This window comes from Pongo pygmaeus, chromosome 7 (assembly GCF_028885625.2).
Source record: "Pongo pygmaeus isolate AG05252 chromosome 7, NHGRI_mPonPyg2-v2.0_pri, whole genome shotgun sequence".
Classification (NCBI taxonomy): Eukaryota; Metazoa; Chordata; class Mammalia; order Primates; family Hominidae; genus Pongo; species Pongo pygmaeus.
In genome coordinates, this window is record NC_072380.2 from 19,891,996 (window position 1) to 19,911,066 (window position 19,071).

Here is a 19,071-nt window from a genome sequence, read left to right on the forward strand (position 1 = left end):
GTACTGGCAGAATCTGTGTGATACAACTATTTGGGAATTCTATAGTCCACTCAAAGGCTTGCAGTTTCCAGGGGAAGGTGTGGTTAATTTTGATCAATTTCAGCCTAGTGCAGTAGCAACTATGCATCGTCCCACCCCCAGCTCTGTGGCAGGCAGCTGTGTTAGGGTGCCTAGAGTGACTTTTAGGATACAGAGTGGGCAATAAGGACTTTGTTCTCCAAATGTTGGGGATCTGTATTCTAATCATGACTGGTGCTTCTGGTTACAGAGAAGCAGACACAGAGGCAGGCAGCCACTGTTGCAACTCCCACTGCCATTGTTTAACACCACTCTAGCCAAAGTGGCTACCAGCAGATTTAAAGAGATGTTAAAAGACAAAAACTACAGAGTTAAAGATCCAATTGGCTTATACTTGTAACTCTAGAATCAGGAAGCATTTCATTCTACAAAATAGAATAAATGCTCTGGTGAGCTGAGCAGAGACTTGGCTTTATAAGGAGAAAAGGGCTGAAAGCAAAAACAAGGAATAAAAAGCAGACCGGGCCGGGCATGGTGACTCATGCCTGTCCTCCCAGCACTCTGGAAGTCCGACACAGATGGACCATTTGAGGCCAGGAGTTTGAGACCAGCCTGACCAATATAGCGTAATCCCATCTCTACTAAAAATACAAAAATGCACACACCTGTCATCCTAGCTACTTGTGAGAGGCTAAGGCACAAGAATCACTTGAACCCAGGAGGTGGAGGTTGCAGTAAACCAAGATCACACCACTGCACTATAGCCTGGGTGACAGGGTGAGACTCTGTCTCAAACAAAAACAAAAACAAAAAACAAACAAACAAAAAAAGCATACTGGTTACGTTGATAGAGGCAGAAAGCAGAGAAACTCTAGGAAGACAAGGGCAGGTCCCTAGTGAAACTCCACCTTCGAGCCAAAAAGCCTGAAACCTGTGGTGGAAAGTGAGAACTTCTGTACCTATTTGCCTGCTCTCTCCTGATTGGTTCTTTCTAAATAGTGTCTTTTTACCAACTGATTGTTGCCTTTTACAAAACTATATATAGCCTGCCCTGCCCCCCATCCTGTGGCTATAAAGACCCCAGATTCAGTCAGTAAGGAGAAAAAATGGCTGGATGTCAGGGAGACGTGACTTGACTTCAGAGAAGCAGTTGGACATCGAAGTGTCAACTTGACTTCTGAGGAGAGAAGTAGAAAGTCAACTTGACTTCTGAGGAGAGAGGTAGAAAGTCAACTTGACTTAAGGGGAGAGTGACCTGCCCTTCCCATCCGCTTTCTAGCTCCCTTCTCTACTGAGAGCCACTTTCATCACTCAGTAAAAATCTTCGCATTCACCAGCCTTCAGTTGCCCACGTGACCTCACTCTTCTTGGGTACTGGACAAGAGTTTGGGACCCACCAAATGCAGTACCCAAAAAGGCTCACACTGGCCCTTTGCTCTCACTGATGGAGGGCAGCCACCCCATGCAATGAGGCAAAGGGACCACTGACCTGATAGCACTCTGCTGTCCTCAGATGGTGGAGCTAGGAGAGCACTGTAACATACTCTCTGGGGTTTTGGGGTCACAGGCACCCCCATCTGGATGCTGCTGCAGGCCTGCATGGAGTTTGCTCCTGCCGGCGCCAAAGCAGCCAGCCAGTTCCTACGCTCATTCGCTCATGTGCTCCCTCCCACAAGGAGTTGAGCGTGGCAGCCTGATTAAATGGGGCACTCCCGTTGCAAGTCCCGCAAAGGGGTCAAGGAAAAATCCTGCATCAATTACCAAATGATTTTCCTTATAGGGTTTAGAAGGAACTTTCTTATTATGCTGGCTCAGTGCAACTGATTGCTGTGAATCCTCTGTTTCTTGGGAAAATGGCCCTTTTCAAAGTTCAGTTTGATTATGTGTCACTTAGCAGGAGTGAGTCCATTTAGGTTTGGTCAGGTCTGCTGGGAACTAGAGCAGAAGCTTAGTCCAAATAATGACCTTCCATAAATTTTGTTTGACAAAGACAATGCCTTTTTTTTCTCATTCATTTCCCCCTTTTTCTACCTTTGGAAGCCAGGCATGTAAGATTGGACATTCAAAAGCAACTGCATATTTGTGGGAATATAGAAAGTCACTAAACATGCCTGAGACATAGGCTCAGCAAATACATGAGAAGACCTTGAGTTTACATCTCAGGCTGATCTCACACAGAGGGTAATACCCCACTGGAAAAAAAAAATTTTTAAACAGCAAACAAAAACAAACAAAAGAAAACCAAAAAGGAGAAAAATCTGTTTTCCAGAGTTACCAAATTATAAAATCTAAATATGCAGTTCCAATGAAAACATTAAAAGACACTAGAAAGTGTAGCCTATTCAAAGGTAAAACAAATAGACTGAAACCATCCCTGAGGAAGTTCAGATGGTGGACTTACCAGAAAAACACTTTAATAAAACAGCTGTCTTAAAGATGCTCAAAGAGCTAAAGGAAGATGTGGACAAAGTCAGAAATATGTATGGAATATCAATGAAGAGACAAAAATCAAAGCAGGACAAAAAAGAAATTCTGCAACTGAAAATTATAACTCAAATAGAAATTTTACTAGATGAATTTAAAGGCAGACTAGAGCAGGCAGAAGAAAGAATCAACAAACTTGAATGTAGGAGAATTGAATTATTGCCTCTGAGGAAAAGTAAGAAAAAAATGGAAGAAAAGTGAACAGAGCCCAAGGAACTTGAGGAAATACATCAGGTGGACAAACATATGCACTGTGGAAATTGCAGAAATAGGAAAGAGAAACAGAGAAAGGAGGAGAGAGATTATTTCAAGAAATAATGGCCAAAAACTTTGATGTTGTATGTGAATCCACAAATCTAAAAAGTTTGACTAACTCCAAGTAAGATGAACTCAGAGACCTATATAAAAATGCATTATAATCTGTCAAAAGCCAAAGATAAAAAAAATCTTAAAAGCAGCAAAAAACAAATAATTCATCCAATACAAGTAATTCTCAATAAAATGACCAACAGATTTGTCATCAGAAAACCTTGGAAACCGAAGGTAGTGAGTTGGTATATTCAAAGTGTTGAAAGAAAAATAAGTGTCAACAAGAATTCTATGTCAGGCAAAACGGTTCTTCAAAAATGAGGGAGAAATTAAGACATTCCCAGATAAACAAAAACTGAGGGCATTCGCTACCATTAGACATGCCCTGAAATAAATGCCAAAGGTAATACTTGAGGTTAAAGTGAAAGAACAAAAGACAGGAACTTGAAGCCACATAAAGAAATAAAGATCTCTGGTAAAGATAAATATCTAGTTTAATTGTAAAGCCAGTATTATTATAACTTTAGTTTGCAATGCCAATTTTTATTTCCACGTGATTTAAAAGACAAATGCATAAAAAACATTAGTCTATGTTTTGGAGTATACAATGTATAAAGATACAATTAGTGAAATCAAAGATACAATTAGTGAAAGGTGGTGGAGCAGGAGCCATATAAGAGCAGAGTGTTTCCATGTAATTGAAGTTAAAAAGACATAATTTCAAATTATGGCCTGCCATGGCATGAAATGGAGTATAGTGGGCAGAAAAGACGTGGGAAATCTTATTTAATCAGTATGACAAACAATAAGTAAATCGGCAGCTTTGAAAAAGATAAGCTTGGTGCCTTGAACTTTCAACCAAGGCATGGGTTGAAATCAGAAAGCTTCTATCATGGCCTCCTAGGAACTTCTTATCTCTGCTGCTAGGCTGTAAGTGGCTGAGGGTTGGGATGCCTATTCTGCAAGATTGACCTCATTATCCTTCATCGTCTCCAGGCATATAAAAAGAGATAAATTCTAGGACAGAGTATTTGTATGAACTTAGAATGTGTTCCCGTAGTTTGCTTTGTGTTGCCAGGGAAAAAGTAGTAACTGTAGAATGGAGAAATTAGACAGCACTTTGAACAAGTGAACAAAATAAATGTTGTCAATGATGGGCAAATAGACATTTTATGCCTTCAGATATGATACCCTGAGAAGGACATATCACATACGTGGTATTCCAGCCAGGAATACACAAATGAATCTAACAATGAGGAAGGATTGAACAAGCCCATAATGAAGAACGTTCTATTTAAAAGAAAATGAAGTCAAACTATGTTCTTCAAAAATATCGAAGTCATAAAAGACAAAAAAAAAAAAAGAGGCTGTGGAAATGATCTGGACTAAAAAACACTAAAGGAAAAGTGAATGTAATACCTGATCCACGACTGGAGGCTGCTAGATGAGGCAATGCTGTAAAAGACATTATTGGTGAATTAAAATATTGGAATAGAGATGGTAGATGGGTGAAACTATTTTATTAAGGTTAAATTTATGACATTGATAATTATATTGTGGCTATGTAGAAGAATATCCACTTTAGGCTGGGCGCAGTTGTTCATGCCTGTAATCCCAGCACTTTGGGAGGCTGAGGCAGGTGGGTCACTTGAGGCCAGGAGTTTGACACCAACCTGGCCAACATGGCAAAACCCTATCTCAATAAAATACTATAATTAGCTGGGTGCGGTGGTGGGTGTCTGTACTCCCAGCTATTTGGGAGGCTGAGGCAGAAGAATCGCATTAACCCGGGAGGTGGAGGTTGCAGTGAGACAAGATCATGCCACTGCACTCCAGGCTGGGTGACAGAGCGAGATTCTGTCTCAAAAAAAAAAAATATATATATATATATAATATATACACACACACATACATATATATATATCCATTTTCTTATAAAATATACTCTCAAATGTTTAGGAGTAAAGAGCTATGATGTATAAAATTTATTCTCAAATTGTTCAGTATAAATATTATACATACATACGTATTTATGGAGCGAGAGAGAGCATCTGCACAAATAATAAAGCAAATGAAATTAAAAGGTAATAATAAGTGAATCCAGGAAAAGGATATGTATTTGTTTGTTTGCTAGGGCTGCCGTAACAAAATATTATGAACTAGGTGGCTTAAACAATAGAAATTTTTTGTCTCTGTTCTGTAGGGTAGAAGTCTGAGATCAAGGCATTGGCAAGGAAGGTTCCTTCTGAAGGTTGTGAGAGAGAATCTGTTCCATGTTTCTTTCCTAGATTCTGGGAGATGTGCTAGCAGTCTTTGGGGGTCCTTGACTTATAGACGTGTCACACTGATCTCTGCCTTTATGTTCACAGGGCATTCTCCATGTCTCTGTGTCCAAATTTCCCCCTTGAAAAAGGACACATCAGATTAGGGCCCACACTAATGACTTCAAGTCAAACATCTGTTTAATTCTGTAAAAACCCTATTTCCAAATAAGGTTACATTCTGAGATACTATGGGTTTAGATTTCAACCTGTCTGCTTTGAGAGGGACACGATTAAATTCATAACAAGTATACAAATAATTTTTATACAATTTTTATTCATGTAGATTTTCTATAAGTTTGAAATTATTTCCAAGTAAAAAATTTTTTTTTAAAAAAGGAAAAGAAATTCCTGTATAGCCCAAAGAGCGAAGTATAAAACCTATTCCAGGAAGAGGTACAGGGTATGCCAAATGAGTTGCAGGATTCTGCTAAATTGTATTAATAGGACCCCTGGAACTGACAATAAGGGTATTGATCAAATGGGACAAATGATAAAATGAGGGCCAAATTTATCAATATGAGTGCATTTTCCAGGAATTCCTGATTCAATATGTCCAGTAGCAATCTAGGAGCTGTTTTTTGTTTGTTTGAGACAAGGTCTTGCTCTATTACCCAGGCTAGAGTGCAGTTGCATGATTACAGCTCACTGCAACCTTGAACTCCTGGGCAATCCTCCTCCCTCAGCCTCCCAAGTAACTGGGCTTACAAGTGCAGCTACTGCATCTAGCTAATTAAAAAATTTTTTTTGTAGAGATGGGTCTTGCTATGTTGCCCAGGCTGCTTTCAAACTCTTGGCCTCAAGCAATCCTTCCACTTTGGCCTCCCAAAGGGCTGACACTATAGGCATGAGACGCCATGCCCAGCCATGAAACTGCTTTTCAAATGGTCATGCTTTTGTTCTCAAACTCTATGGGCTTACACTGTGATTCTCCTATTAGACCTTTTCAGAGGTTCCACACAGCACCCCTACTTGTCACAAACACTATGAATTCTATTGAATGTGTTAGAATAATTGCAGATCTCTCTCTTGCTTCGATCCTGAAATGAGTGTTGAGTACCAAATGGCTCCAAGCCAGGCTGAAACATGGCCTAGACTCAGATGCTGGAATTTTCCTAGCATGCTTTAGAGAAACGAGTATGGTGGCTGTACTAGTCAGTTCTCACACTGCTATAAAGAAATGCCCAAGACTGGGTAGTTTATAAAAGAAGTTTAATTGACTCACAGCTCGACATGCCTGGGGAGGCCTCAGGAAACTTACAGTCATGGCGGAAGGGGAAGCAGGCATGTCTTACAAGGTGGCAGGAGAGAGAGAGCGAGCACGAGCACAGGAGGAACTGTCAAACACCTATAAAACCATCAGATCTGGTGAGAACATACTCATCATGAGAACAGCATGGGGGAAACTGCCCCCATGATCCAATCATCTCCTGCCAGGTCCCTCCCTTGACACACAGGGATTATGGGAATTACAATTTGAGATGAGGTTTGGGTGGGGACACAGAGCCAAACCGTATCCGTGGCTTAATGAGATGGGAATGCTGGAGGGAATTCATTATCTGCAGTCTGCTCAACCAACCCCTACCATACACACCAGGAGGGCCCAGAAATGTATTACTGAAGGAAGCATCAACATCCATAAAAATTTTTGTGTTGGCTATCCTCTGTGGGCCAGAGATGCTGGCATGAGATACCGCCATAGAATTGGGCTTCCTGATTTCAATGGGAATAATGGGATTCTTGCATAGTAGAAGTCACGTGGCAGCACTTGACCATCAGAGGCAATAACCCTAATAGGTCACAGGGATATAGTGGCAACTAGGGCATTTTGGCTCTCGGAGTTGTTAGCAGTAGCTAATGGATCATAAAGGTCCTAGGAATACAACAGATGGGCAGCCTACAGATGTATGACTTGATTTATAACATCAGAGAAAGTCAAAGCCAAGTGATCAGAAATCTGACTTGAGTGACCATCATGGGAAGAACCCAATTCCCAGACTGCAGCCAGTTCATACATCCAGAGTTCCTTAGCTGAGGTGGAGGCCAGATCCCTTTTAGGAAGTACTCTGCAACTTGATCACAGTTTCTTACCATACATCATCCTCAAAACCTTCCACAGACGGACCTCCAGCCATTTAACAGGGTGACTGGCCATTAAAGGAAGGGAAAACCCAGGTCTCCTGGTGTTATTAGATACTGACTCTGAATTAATATTGACCATATTAGTCTACTGGTCAGGTGATAAGTGTGTTTTGGTCCAAGTCCATCTCACAGCGGGTCCGATGATGCTCACAGGAAATGATCCTGTGATTATTTCCCCATAGATACATTTCACAACTAGCAAAAAGAATCCTCACATCCATTCCGATTAATAAAACAGGAGCTTGTATTAGTACGCTTTTACACTGCCATAAAGAACTGCCTGAGAGTGGGTAACTTATAAAAGAAAGAGGTTTAATTGACTCACAGTTCAGCATGGCTGGGGAGCCCTCAAGAAACGTGTAATCATGGCAGAAGGTGAAGTGGAAGCAAGGCAGCCTCTTCACAGGGCAGCAAGAAAGAGAACGAACACAGAAGGAACTACCAAACACTTATAAAACCATCAGATCTTGTGAGAACTCACTCACAATCAAGAGAGCAGCATGGGGAAAGGGCCCCCATGATCCAATTACCTCCAACTGGTCTCTCCTTTGACATGTGGGCATTATGGGGATTAGAATTAAAGATGAGATTTTGGGTAGGGACACAGCCAAACCATATGAGAGCTATTATACAGGAAGGGTAGAACTATTATGTAAGAAGAGTAGAAACACTGTTGCCAAAATAGTAAACCAAAAGCAACACTGTATCCTCAAGGGGAATTGCAGAGATTAATGCCACCATCAGATCGTTGAAAGATGGACGGTAAATGGCTCCCATATCTCAGTTAACACACCAGAGCATTCATCTTGAAAAAACTAGATGGATCTTGGAGAACAACTACGTCATAACCTTAATCAGGTAGTGGTGCCCCCTGCAGATGCTGGTTTAGATGTGTATCTTCCTTTTGTAATTTTTTGTGATTTTTTTTAAGACAGGGTCTTGCTCTGTCACCCAGGCTGGAATGCAGTGGTGCACTCACAGCTCACTGCAACCTCCACCTCCCGGGTTCAAGCGATTCTCCTGCCTCAGGCTCCTGAGTAGCTGGGACTACAAGCGTGCCCCACCACGTCCAGCTAATTTTTGTATTTTTAGCAGAGATGGGGTTTTACCATATTGGCCAAGCTGGTCTTGAATTCCTGACCTCGTGATCGGCCCGCCTTGGCCTCCCAAAGTGCTGGGATTACAGGCATGAACCACCACCCCCGGCCTATATTATTTTTTATAGAGACGGGGGTCGCCCATTGTTGCCTAGGATGGTCTCAAACTCCTGAGCTCAAGTGAGATATGTATCTTTATACTAAAACAAATTAAGACTGGGTGTGGTGGCTTATGCCTATAATCCCAGCAATTTGGGAGGCCAAGGCAGGAGGATTGCTTGAGGCCAGAAGTTTGAGACTAGCTTGGGCAACGTAGCAAGACTCCCATCTCTACGAAATAAAAAATTTTTAAACTTAACCAGGCATGGCGACACATGCCTGAAGTCCAGGCTACTCAGGAGGCTGGGGTGGGAGGATCACTCGAGCCCAGGAGCTCAAGGTTGCAGTCAGCCATGAAAGTGCCACTGCACTTCAGTCTGGATGACAGAGTGAGACTCTGTCTCTAGAAAAATAAAAAATAAAAAAGTTTAATAAAAACAAATTAATATAGCTCCTGATACCTGGTATGTAACTTTTCCCCTAGCAAATGCCAGCTGAGTGGGGCTCAAAGCAGGATAAGCCTCTACAACTACTGTAACAGATGCAACAGAATTGAAAATGGCTGTGACAGACAGGGCTGCTGTTTGGAGCCTCTGATATGGCTAAAAGAAGAATCACAGTGCAAACCCAAACCATGCCCATTTGAACACCAGAACCTAGACTGTTATTGGAGTCTGGTAGAGACTGAACCCCTGATCATAGACTACCAACTGACATGTGATCTCAGCTGCCCATCATGAATGTGATATTATCTTAAATATCATTTATGACCCCACCGTGAAGTTGGAACTGTACTTCCGACTATGCTATAGTACTAGCATTCTATTACTTAGTGGAAATACAATATTTATGAAAGGGCCTCAGCAGGTCTGAAAAGCACAAGATTTCATCACCATGGCTCAGAATGCCACATGGCTACATCTACTGCCTCACCACCCTTCCCTGAACTCACATCTTAGCCTCTTGGGAGCACCTGGTATACACAAGGATGTTCACGGTATGTGGTCATCTGGAGGCAGGCAGCCTCTGAACGACAGCCATCTTCAGTGGTAACCCTAAAACACAATGAAGGAAAATATTTCCAGTAGGTAGGACTTTGGGCAGTTCCACAGTGGGTGGTCCACTGTGGAAAGACATCCTGAAGTATGGCTCTCCATTGGCAAGGGCAGTGGCTGACAGACTTGTCTGACAGGTCAGGGATGTCAAAAGAACAAAATTGGAATACTGGTGTCAAAGAGGTCTAGGAGAGGTGTATGTGTACTCAGAATGGGCACAAAGAGTGAAAACAGCTGCATTCTCTGTAAAAGCTCCCCAGAGGACATCTATAGCAAAGAAGCATCTCATTAATCAGGTGAAAACAGGATGACTCATCCTGTGATGTCAGTCTCTTTTACCAGCCATTTGGGGTTTGCTCAGTGGGTCCATGGAAAGAATAGCCATGGCACCAGGGATGCTATGTATGGGCTCAGCATGACTTACTTTCACCAAGGATGACATGTCTAAAACTACCATGGAGTGCCCAGTCAATGGAAGAAGCCAGAACAAGACCCTCAATATGGCACCATTCCCCAGAAGGATTGGATAGTCACTTGGTGGAAAGCTGATGACACTGGACCTTTTCCATCATGGAGGAGGCAGTGATTTGTCCTCATGGGAATTCATACCATTATGGATTCAGATAATTCTCCATAACACTTCTGCCTGTTCCACCACCACTCATCCATGTACAGAACACCTTATTCATTACCACTGTGTCTTAGTATGTTTTCTGTTAATCATTACCTTGTGACTTAGTTTGTTTTCTGTTGCTTATAACAGAATACCAGAAAGTGGGTAATTTATAATGAACTTTATTGCTTACAGTTCTGGAGACTGGAAAGTCTGCAGTTGAGGGGCCACCTCTGGAAAGAGCCTACTTGCTGCTGGAGACTCCCTAAAGGGTCCCAAGGCAGTGCAGGGCATCGCATGGTGAGGGGGCAGAGCATGCTAGCTTGAATCTCTCTGCCTCTTTTTATAAAGCCACCAGTTCAATTCCCATGATAACCCATTAATCCATTAACCAATAAATCCATGAATGGATTTGTCCATTCATAAGGGCAGAGCCCTCATGTTCCAGTCACCTCTGATAGGTCTCATCTCTCAACACTGCCTCATTGAGAGCTCAGTTTCACCACGAGATTTGGAGGAGACATTCAAACCATAGCCCATTGTATCCCATACAATATCACTTCAGACCTAATAACTCATTTTATGGCAAAAGAAATATAGCAAAGGGAACAGACTCAAGGAATTCCTTGGTCTTACCCTGTTCCCATCACCCAGAAGTAACTGGCCTGAGAGAATGGTGGGATATGGTCTCCTGAAGGCTTAATTATGGTGTCAGCTAAGCCATATCCTTTGAGGTTGGGTACCATCCTATGGAGAAGTACATGCTTTAAATCAACCAAAGGTGGAAGGAGCTAGTAGCCTCTCAAAATATACTAATAACCCACTAACAGAATGTTCCCCAGTCTTGTGCTCTGAGGACTTGGAAGAAGCTCTAATTCCTAAGGGAGGAGGGTTTCCCCAGGAACATAGTCCTGGTTCTATTGAATTGGAAGTGAAACTGCCTCCTGAGCATCTGGGCTTCCTTTTGTTTGTTTGTTTGTTTGAGATGGAGTCTCGCTCTGTTGCCCAGCCTGGAGTACAGTGGTACGATCTTGGCTCACTGCAACCTCCGCCTCCCAGGTTCAAGCGATTCTCCTGCCTCAGCCTCCCGAGTAGCTGGGACTACAGGTGTGTGCCACCATGCCTGGCTAATTTTTTGTATTTTTAGTAGAGATGGGGTTTCACCGTGTTAGCCAGGATGGTCTTGATCTCCTGACCTCATGATCTGCCTGCCTTAGCCTCCCAAAGTGCTGGGATTACAGGCGTGAGCCATCGTGCCCAGCCCTGGGCTTCTTATACTATGGAACTAACAGGTGCAAAAGAAAGGGGTTACTTTATCGGTCAGACGATTGATCCTGATAACTAAGGGGAAATAGTTGCTGTTACATGAGTGATGCAGGAGGGGCTATAGCTGGAACAGAGAGGATTCATGGAAGCACCTCATGTCCATCCAGTAATAACTATCTTCTTCGTTTGGGCATCCTAGAAGTGCCTGAGACTGGGATCTGGGAGCACATGATTTATTGAGAAAGTGCTCGTCAAGAAAAACCTACAAAGCAGGGAAGAAGAATACAGAAGAGGAAAGAGCTGAGCATGCGTGTGGTCTCAGGCAGATCCAGCCTTGGCCCCATCCACCAGGGAGGGCTTTGAAATACAAATTATGTCACACATTTGCCCCCTTTGAGGCAGGGTCACTAACCTTTTTACTATGTATCACCCCCTTGGGAGTGGCTAACTCGTCCAGGAAGCTAAGGGCAGTTCTCTGCGGAAGGGAGCAGTTCTGAGCGGTTAGCAGCCAACACTGACAGCAGTAGGGAGTGGTTGTACTGCCTGGAAAGGCAATCTGAGCAGGGCATACAACATCTACTGTAATCAATGGGAAACAGCAGTAATCGAACGCAAACACGTACTCTACTGGAAGATACCAGGAGAAATAGACAGAAACTATAGAGTGAGGATAACTGGTAACAGATTCTCTAAGGAAGCCAAGGGTATGGGATTAGATGCACAGGTGAGGATTTTGGCCTTGAACAAAAGGGACTCTATATCCCTTGAAACTAGACAGAATGAAATTTGTAAAAAATTAGAGGCTTTATGTACATTTGTAGGGAAGGGTCAAGACATTTAAAATTCACCTAAATTTTATTGCTAGCCTACTATCAATAAGTGTCAGGCATGTTTTAGGGGCTGGGAAAGCCACAGCATAAAAGACAGGTCAGCTCCACGTCCTGATGGAGCTTACTGTCTGGTAAACCATCAGTTATGAAACAGCATAAGGACGGGGGGAACAGGGGAGGTAGGGGCAGAATAGGTTTCCCTGAGAAGTGTTATCTGAAACTCAATTAGCCCAATGAGGCCGGCAGGGGGCAAGGTTCTAGGCAGGACAGAAGTGATATTAGCAAATAGTGCACATGAATGTGTGGAAATGACAAAGAACATACTACATTGAAGAACTGAAAGAATTTCTGGGTGGAGGCTCCTAGCAAATGATGGGGCAGAGAGCTAGCTGCAAACCCCATGGAAGCACAATTATAAACTATCGAAGGGTTTTTAAGAATACATATACGGGCCAGGTGTGTTGGCTCATGCCTGTAATCCCAGCACTTTGGGAGGCTGAGGTGATCAGATCCCTTGAGGTCAGCAGTTCCAGAGCAGCCTGTCCATCATGGTGAAACTCCATCTCTACTAAAAATTCAAAAATTAGCCTGGTGTGTTGGCACAAGCCAGATAAGTTCCAGATACTCGGGAGGCTGAGCCAGGAGAATCACTTGAGCCTGGGAGGCAGAGGTTGCAGCGAGCTGAGGTCACGCCACTGCACTCCAGCCTGGGTGACAGAGCGAGACTCCCTCTCAGAAAAAAAAAAAAAGAATACTTATCTGGGCCCATTGTTCTGGCTCATACCTGTAATCCTAGCACTTTGGGATGCCTACGCAGGAGGATTGCTTGAGCTTAGGAGTTCAAGACCAGCCTAGGCAATATTGTCAGACCCTATCACTACAAAAAATTAAAAAATTAGCCAAGTGTGGTGGCACATGCCTGTAGTCCCAGCTACTTGGGAGGCTAAGGTGGGAGGATTGCTTGGGCCTGGAGGCTGAGGCTGCAGTGAGCCATGATCATGCCACTGCACTCCAGCCTGAGTGACAGAGAAAGACACTGTTTAAAAACAACACAACACAAAACAAAAACACATATATGATCAGATGTACAGTCTTGAAAAATAAATAGGGCTGTGGTATTCAAACTTGGAGTTTAAGGGCCGGGCGCAGTGGGTCATACCTGTAATGCCAGGAGTTTGGGATGCTGAGGTGGATGGATGGCTTGAGGCCAGGAGTTTGAGACCAGCCTGGCCAACATGGCGAAAACTTGTCTGTACTAAAAACACAATAATTAGCTGGGCATGGTAGCGTGTGCCTGTAATCTCAGCTACTCGGTAGGCTGAGGCACAAGAATGACTTGAACCGAGGATGAGGAGGTTGCAGCAAGCTGAGATTGCGCCACTGCACTCCAGCCTGGATGAGACAGCAAGACTATGTCTCAAAAAAAAAAAAAAAATAGTGGATAGAGTAGCAGGATAAGAAGGCAAAGACATGAACATATTGAATGTCTGAGCACAGGGTTTAGCATGAGTGGGAGAGGAATAAGCCCAAAGGGTAGCAGATGCACTCAGGGGAAAATGTAGGTGTCAAGGGGATAGAGGCCCATGAAGGTAAAATCAGGGAGAAGGGAAAGGAGGAAATTATTAAAAAGAACCAAGGAGAGAGTTGAGGGCAGGGAAGTTAAAGAAGTTATGTGAGGAAACTTGGAGTTTGAAGATTTTGAAGTGGAAGGGGAAAAGCAATGTAGGGTTTAATTCAAATCACTGAACTGAGCTCATGGAAATTGAAGCCGGGTGCTGAATGCAGGGCATTTTACGTGACTCAGAAGTTGTCAAGGGCCGAGGCGGTGGTTCACACCTATAATCCCAGCACTTTGGAAGGCTGAGGTGGGTGGATCACGAGGTCAGCAGTTCAAGACCAGCCTGACCAAAATGGTGAAACCCCGTCTCTCCTGAAAATACAAAAAAAAAATTAGCTGGGCATGGTGGCTGGCGCCTGTAATCTCAGCGACTTGGCAGGCTCAGGCAGAAGAATCACTTGAAACCGGAAGGCGGAGGTTGCAGTGAGCTGAGATTGTGCCACTACCCTCTAGCCTGGGCAATAAGAGCAAAACTCCGTCTTAAAAAAAAAAAAAAGTTGGCATGGAGAAGAACATGAGCTAGGCGCCTCAAGTCTCCAGTGAGTCAAGATCACGGCAAGGAGGCCAAAAGATGTAAACTCACTTGGTGTGGTACCTCCCTTCTGTACTTTGAGATGCCAGCATAACACTGTAGGAGAAATGTTTAGCTGGGGACCATTCAAAATCAAGAAGCTGACCAGAAAATAAACACAAACCTTATGTTGTAGTCTGGCTAAAAGTCTAGAGGCCCTCTCAAGGTTGGCATCTAAAATACATACAGAGGCTGGGCGCAATGGCTCATGCCTGTAATCCCAGCACTTTGGGAGGCTGAAGCAGGAGGATCACCTGAGCCCACGAGTTCAAGACCTGCCTGGGCAACATAGGGAGACTGTCTCTACAAAAAATTTAAAAATTAGCCAGATGAGGTGGCACACACCTGTAGTCCCAGCTACTCCAGAGGCTGAGGCAGGAGGACGGCTTGAGCCTGGGAGGTCAAGGCTGCAGTGATCCATGATCCAGCTGCTGCACTCAGTGGCAGTCTGGATTTCAGAGCAAGACTCTGTCTCAAAAACAAACAAACAAACAAAAACAGAATTTCCTTATTTAGCCTCTAAATTTAAAATCTTAATTCACAATTGTTATTCCACAGAACACTAGGCTCAGGAACAAGTGTGGAGTTGTTTTTTTATTTTTGATGAAGACCAAAACCAGAAAGTTTAATGACCAAATCAGTCATTTTTACCATTTGAAAATTCTTACACTTCATATATTAACATCAATGAAATAATTTTAAAAATTCAAGCTAGCAATCTGCTTTTATGCTCTACACTTTATAAGATAAAAATTATCCTACTGTGTTTAAATCCAATTTTCTACCATCTTCTATTCTACAAAGCCAAAATAATTGTATCACTGAGTAATCCTGGCCCATAAAGTAATCATACAGTTATGCTGTTCTGTGCATAATTAGGGGATATTAAACAGTGCTTTGAAGCCCACCGTGGTGGCTCATGCCTGTAATTTCAGCACTCTGGGAGGCGAAGGAGGGCAGATCACCTGGGGTCGGGAGTTCCAGACCAGCGTGGCCAACATGGTGAAACCCCGTCTCTACTAAAAATACAAAAATTAGCCGGGCTTGCGCGTGGTGGTGGACGCCTGTAATCCCAGCTACTCGAGAGGCTGAGGCAGGAGAATCTCTTAGATGGAGAATCTCCTAGATGTTTTTCATCTCTTAGATGGAGAACAAATCTGGAGTTTTGGTGAAAAGGACATTGATTGTGGCTGGAGGAGATAATTATAATAATAACGTAGTTATCTTTCTGTGGGTTTCACGTCCAGAACATTTAAAACATTTAAAACCCTTGCTGGGTCAGGGATTTAGTCATCTTTGCAGCAACCACGAACGGCATCCACCAAAGCGCTTTCCAAGTACTTCATTGCTCAATAAACGTTTGTTGGAGAAACCGGTGAATAAAGGTGAAATAATAAAACGTGGACGCATTTCGGAAAGAGAAGGAACCCCCGAGCTCACACTTTGCACGATCACCCCCACCGGTCCCAGGAGTTTTCGCGTAAATCGAAGCCCGGGGAGTGAGTCGCAGGCAGCGACCCCGGGGAAGGTGTTTCAGGCCGGCCCGGGTGGACGATGCTTCCCGCCGCCTCCCCGACACTCTCTGCTGTTCCTCTCAAACTTCTTCCCAGCCTTCCACGCCGGGGGACGCCCAGGGACCGCCCATTCCCCGGGACCGCCCGTCTCCCCGCCCCCGCCCCCGCCCCCGCCCCCGCCCCCGCCCCCGCCCCCGCCAAACTGAGCAATACCCAGAGAGGATGGAAATGGCGAAGTGGCTTAGCGCCTGCCCGCTCCCGCGCATGCTCCCTGACTTCACCAGGGTCACGCTGCAGCCCGCAGGAATGAAAATCCACTTCTCCGCATTTTGGAGGTGACCTGGAAGCGGTTCAAATGCTCTGGCTTCTCAGAAGAGGAGGGGACCGGGAAGTAACGAGGAGCCAAGAAGAGACTGCTCGCAAAACCCGGAAAAGCCTTCCCGATCCACTCTGCTAGCCTCCGTGCGCCTCCAGACATGCGCAGTAGCCTCCTCCGCGGTGGCGGCGGCGGTGGCGGCCGTGGAGGCTGAGAGTCCAGAGCCAGACGTTCCGGCCGCTTCGGGCTGGCGGCTGGAGAGCGCCCGGGTCATGTCGGCCCAGGGGGACTGCGAGTTCCTGGTGCAGCGAGCCCGGGAGTTGGTGCCGCAGGACCTGTGGGCAGCCAAGGCGTGGCTGATCACGGCCCGCAGCCTCTACCCGGCCGACTTTAACATCCAGGTGAGGTCCCGGCAGTGCATGCGGCCGCTCTGCGGGGAGGTGCGCGCTCCCGTCGCCCGGGCTGCCCTGGCCCAGAGCTGCGCCTGCCTGGGGGCTGCCGCCTCCTGCCCGGCCCGCTCCTTTCTCCCCTCCCACTCCCTCCTCTCTCCCCTCCCATCCTACACCTTGCTCCTACACCTTTCACCCGCCTTTCTCCTACACCTTCCAGGAGCCCTCTCCCCAGCACTTGAGAGACGGCCGACCCCGCTTGAGGTCGGGTGTGCTTAGGTCCCTGGGGCTCAGCGTGCCATCTGGCCTAGACAGCACATGATCGCCACTAGCAAAAGGCCATTCGCTCCTTCATTCATCATAATGGCAGCAGTTTGTTCGGGGCCTGCGACTTTGGAAACATTATCCCACTTAATCCTGGGAGCCTGAGATTGCAAGTGAACCCCAGGGTCACACTCTAAGCCCAATGGCAAGGCTGCCATCTACGTGGCACTGTGTCACCAGGCGGAGATTCACTCTCAGGCCCTCCCTTCCCGCGGGAGGGCCAACGAGCGATGCTGGATGAGCTGGGAGCCTTCTGGGCAGGGGTGAATGACCAGGGTGCCTGATGTGTGTTGCAGTATGAGATGTATACCATTGAGCGGAATGCAGAGCGGACCGCCACCGCCGGGAGGCTGCTGTACGACATGTGAGTGGGACGCTTGACATCACTTTTACTACACTGAATCTCTCCATGAGGTTTTGTTTCTCTCTGCAGAAGTGGGAGTTGGGGGAAGATCTTCAAGTTCATCTACATCTTCGATACCTAAAGCAAACCTAGTAAGGAGTCCAGGCCTGCCATAAATTGCTGACGTGGCTTTTGCAGAAGAGTTTAATTATTATTCTTATGTTTTATCCTTGTTAAAACTTCTATTTCATAATTTATTCTAGAAATAATATGTGCTCATTACAAAAATTCAAACACTACTTGTTATAGAGAATAAAAAGTGAAAGTGCCTCCTAAACTCAACCAGAGTTAAGTTTTGTAGGCAGTATATCTATACATATATACATAATACATAAATCGGGTTTTGCGGGGAAGGGGTTACAAAAGTGAGAAGACCATCCTACCCTAGCTCTGCAGCATGTTTCCTTTCCTCACTGTCATGGACCCCGTCCCATATCAGTATGTAGAGATTCACTTCATTCCTTTTCATGCCTGTGTAGTATTTCATAGCCACTCTTTTCTTGGTAGACATTTAAATAGATAGTTTTAAATTATTTGAAATTATATTCAGTGTGTCAACAATTTTGTAGTCATATTTTGGTGTTTTTCTGTGGAATAGATACTAAGGCATATTCATAGTCAAAGTTTATGCGCATTTGAAAATTTGATACGCTATGAAATTACTCTCCAAAATGTGCGATCCCAGTCTACATTACCACCAATGGTGTATAAAGAGTGTGTTTTCCCATACCCTTCCCAACACTGGATATTATTAGTCTCTTTTTAGTTCTTGCCACTGTGATAGGAGAAAATGGTATCTTGCTATTAAAAAAAAAGAAAAATTGTACTACTCGTACTGTTAATAAGATTCAGTATTGTTTCAACTGTTCTCTTTGGCTATGTGTATTCTGTGATTTGCCTTTGCCTATTTTTTCTTTCAAATAGTTTGTTTTATTCTTATTGACTTTTAGGAGTCCTTTCTATATTATGGTTACTTGTCTTTTCACCTATAAAACCCACTAAAGACTTATGTGAGTACTCTCATTTTTATAAATCAAGTAATTCTTATTTTTACATTTTTATTTTGGTTTGTTTTGGCACGTCTAAGCATTCACTTGGAATAAGGAAACTTTTTCACCAAATGCTAATGTTTTTTCTTTTGGATACTGTATAGACTTTGACATTTTAATTTAATGTATTTATTTTAAAAATAGGTTTGTGAATTTCCCAGACCAGCCGGTGGTGTGGAGAGAAATCAGCATTATTACATCAGCATTAAGGAATGATTCACAGGACAAACAAACCCAATTTTTAAGAAGTAAGAATAATGGTGTATAAGTTACCATTTCAGGAATACCAAATCATATATAGTAATGTCACACCTGGGGTATTGGTAACCATATGTATGTTTTATTCTTGGCAACCAAAGTCTATAACAATGTCACTCGGTTCCTTGACTTGCTTAGAACCCTTTAAGTTTCTTTAAAGGATATGGATTTATCAGTGAGACGAGGAATTAATTGTATATATTTTTAACAGGTTTTACAGTAACCAGATAGCAGCTATAGATTAACCAGCTCTCCACAAAACAGGAGAGAAGCTTTTAGTAATTTAGAAGCTTTCTCTTTAAACTTCTGTATGTTGCTGTAGTCAAAGATTTCAAATTCTAGATAAAATAGCAAGTAGATGCATAGGTCATTTGAACTTCAACAAGCACATGCTC

General features: G+C 44.0%; 1 protein-coding gene and 1 long non-coding RNA gene across 11 annotated transcripts in view; one reads left to right on the forward strand and one right to left on the reverse strand.

The window, feature by feature from the left end:
* Positions 1 to 15,992, reverse strand: part of LOC134739991 (uncharacterized) — a 38,118-nt gene extending 22,126 nt beyond the window's left edge. The window contains exons 1-3 of the long non-coding RNA XR_010127157.1: positions 15,864 to 15,992; positions 14,769 to 14,891; positions 9,423 to 9,525 (exon numbers count right to left, since the gene is read on the reverse strand). This is a non-coding gene — a long non-coding RNA (uncharacterized LOC134739991). The remainder of the gene's footprint in view (positions 1 to 9,422; positions 9,526 to 14,768; positions 14,892 to 15,863) is intronic.
* INTS10 (integrator complex subunit 10) overlaps positions 15,717 to 19,071 on the forward strand; it is a 35,514-nt gene continuing 32,159 nt past the window's right edge. For all 10 annotated transcript variants that reach the window (XR_008504095.2, XR_008504096.2, XR_010127156.1 and 7 more), the window contains exons 1-3: positions 15,717 to 16,654; positions 17,263 to 17,330; positions 18,563 to 18,666. Coding sequence is in view for 7 of the 10 variants with exons in the window: in XM_063668567.1 (XP_063524637.1) it covers positions 16,526 to 16,654; positions 17,263 to 17,330; positions 18,563 to 18,666 (301 nt within the window). In the remaining 3 variants the exon portion in view is untranslated. The remainder of the gene's footprint in view (positions 16,655 to 17,262; positions 17,331 to 18,562; positions 18,667 to 19,071) is intronic.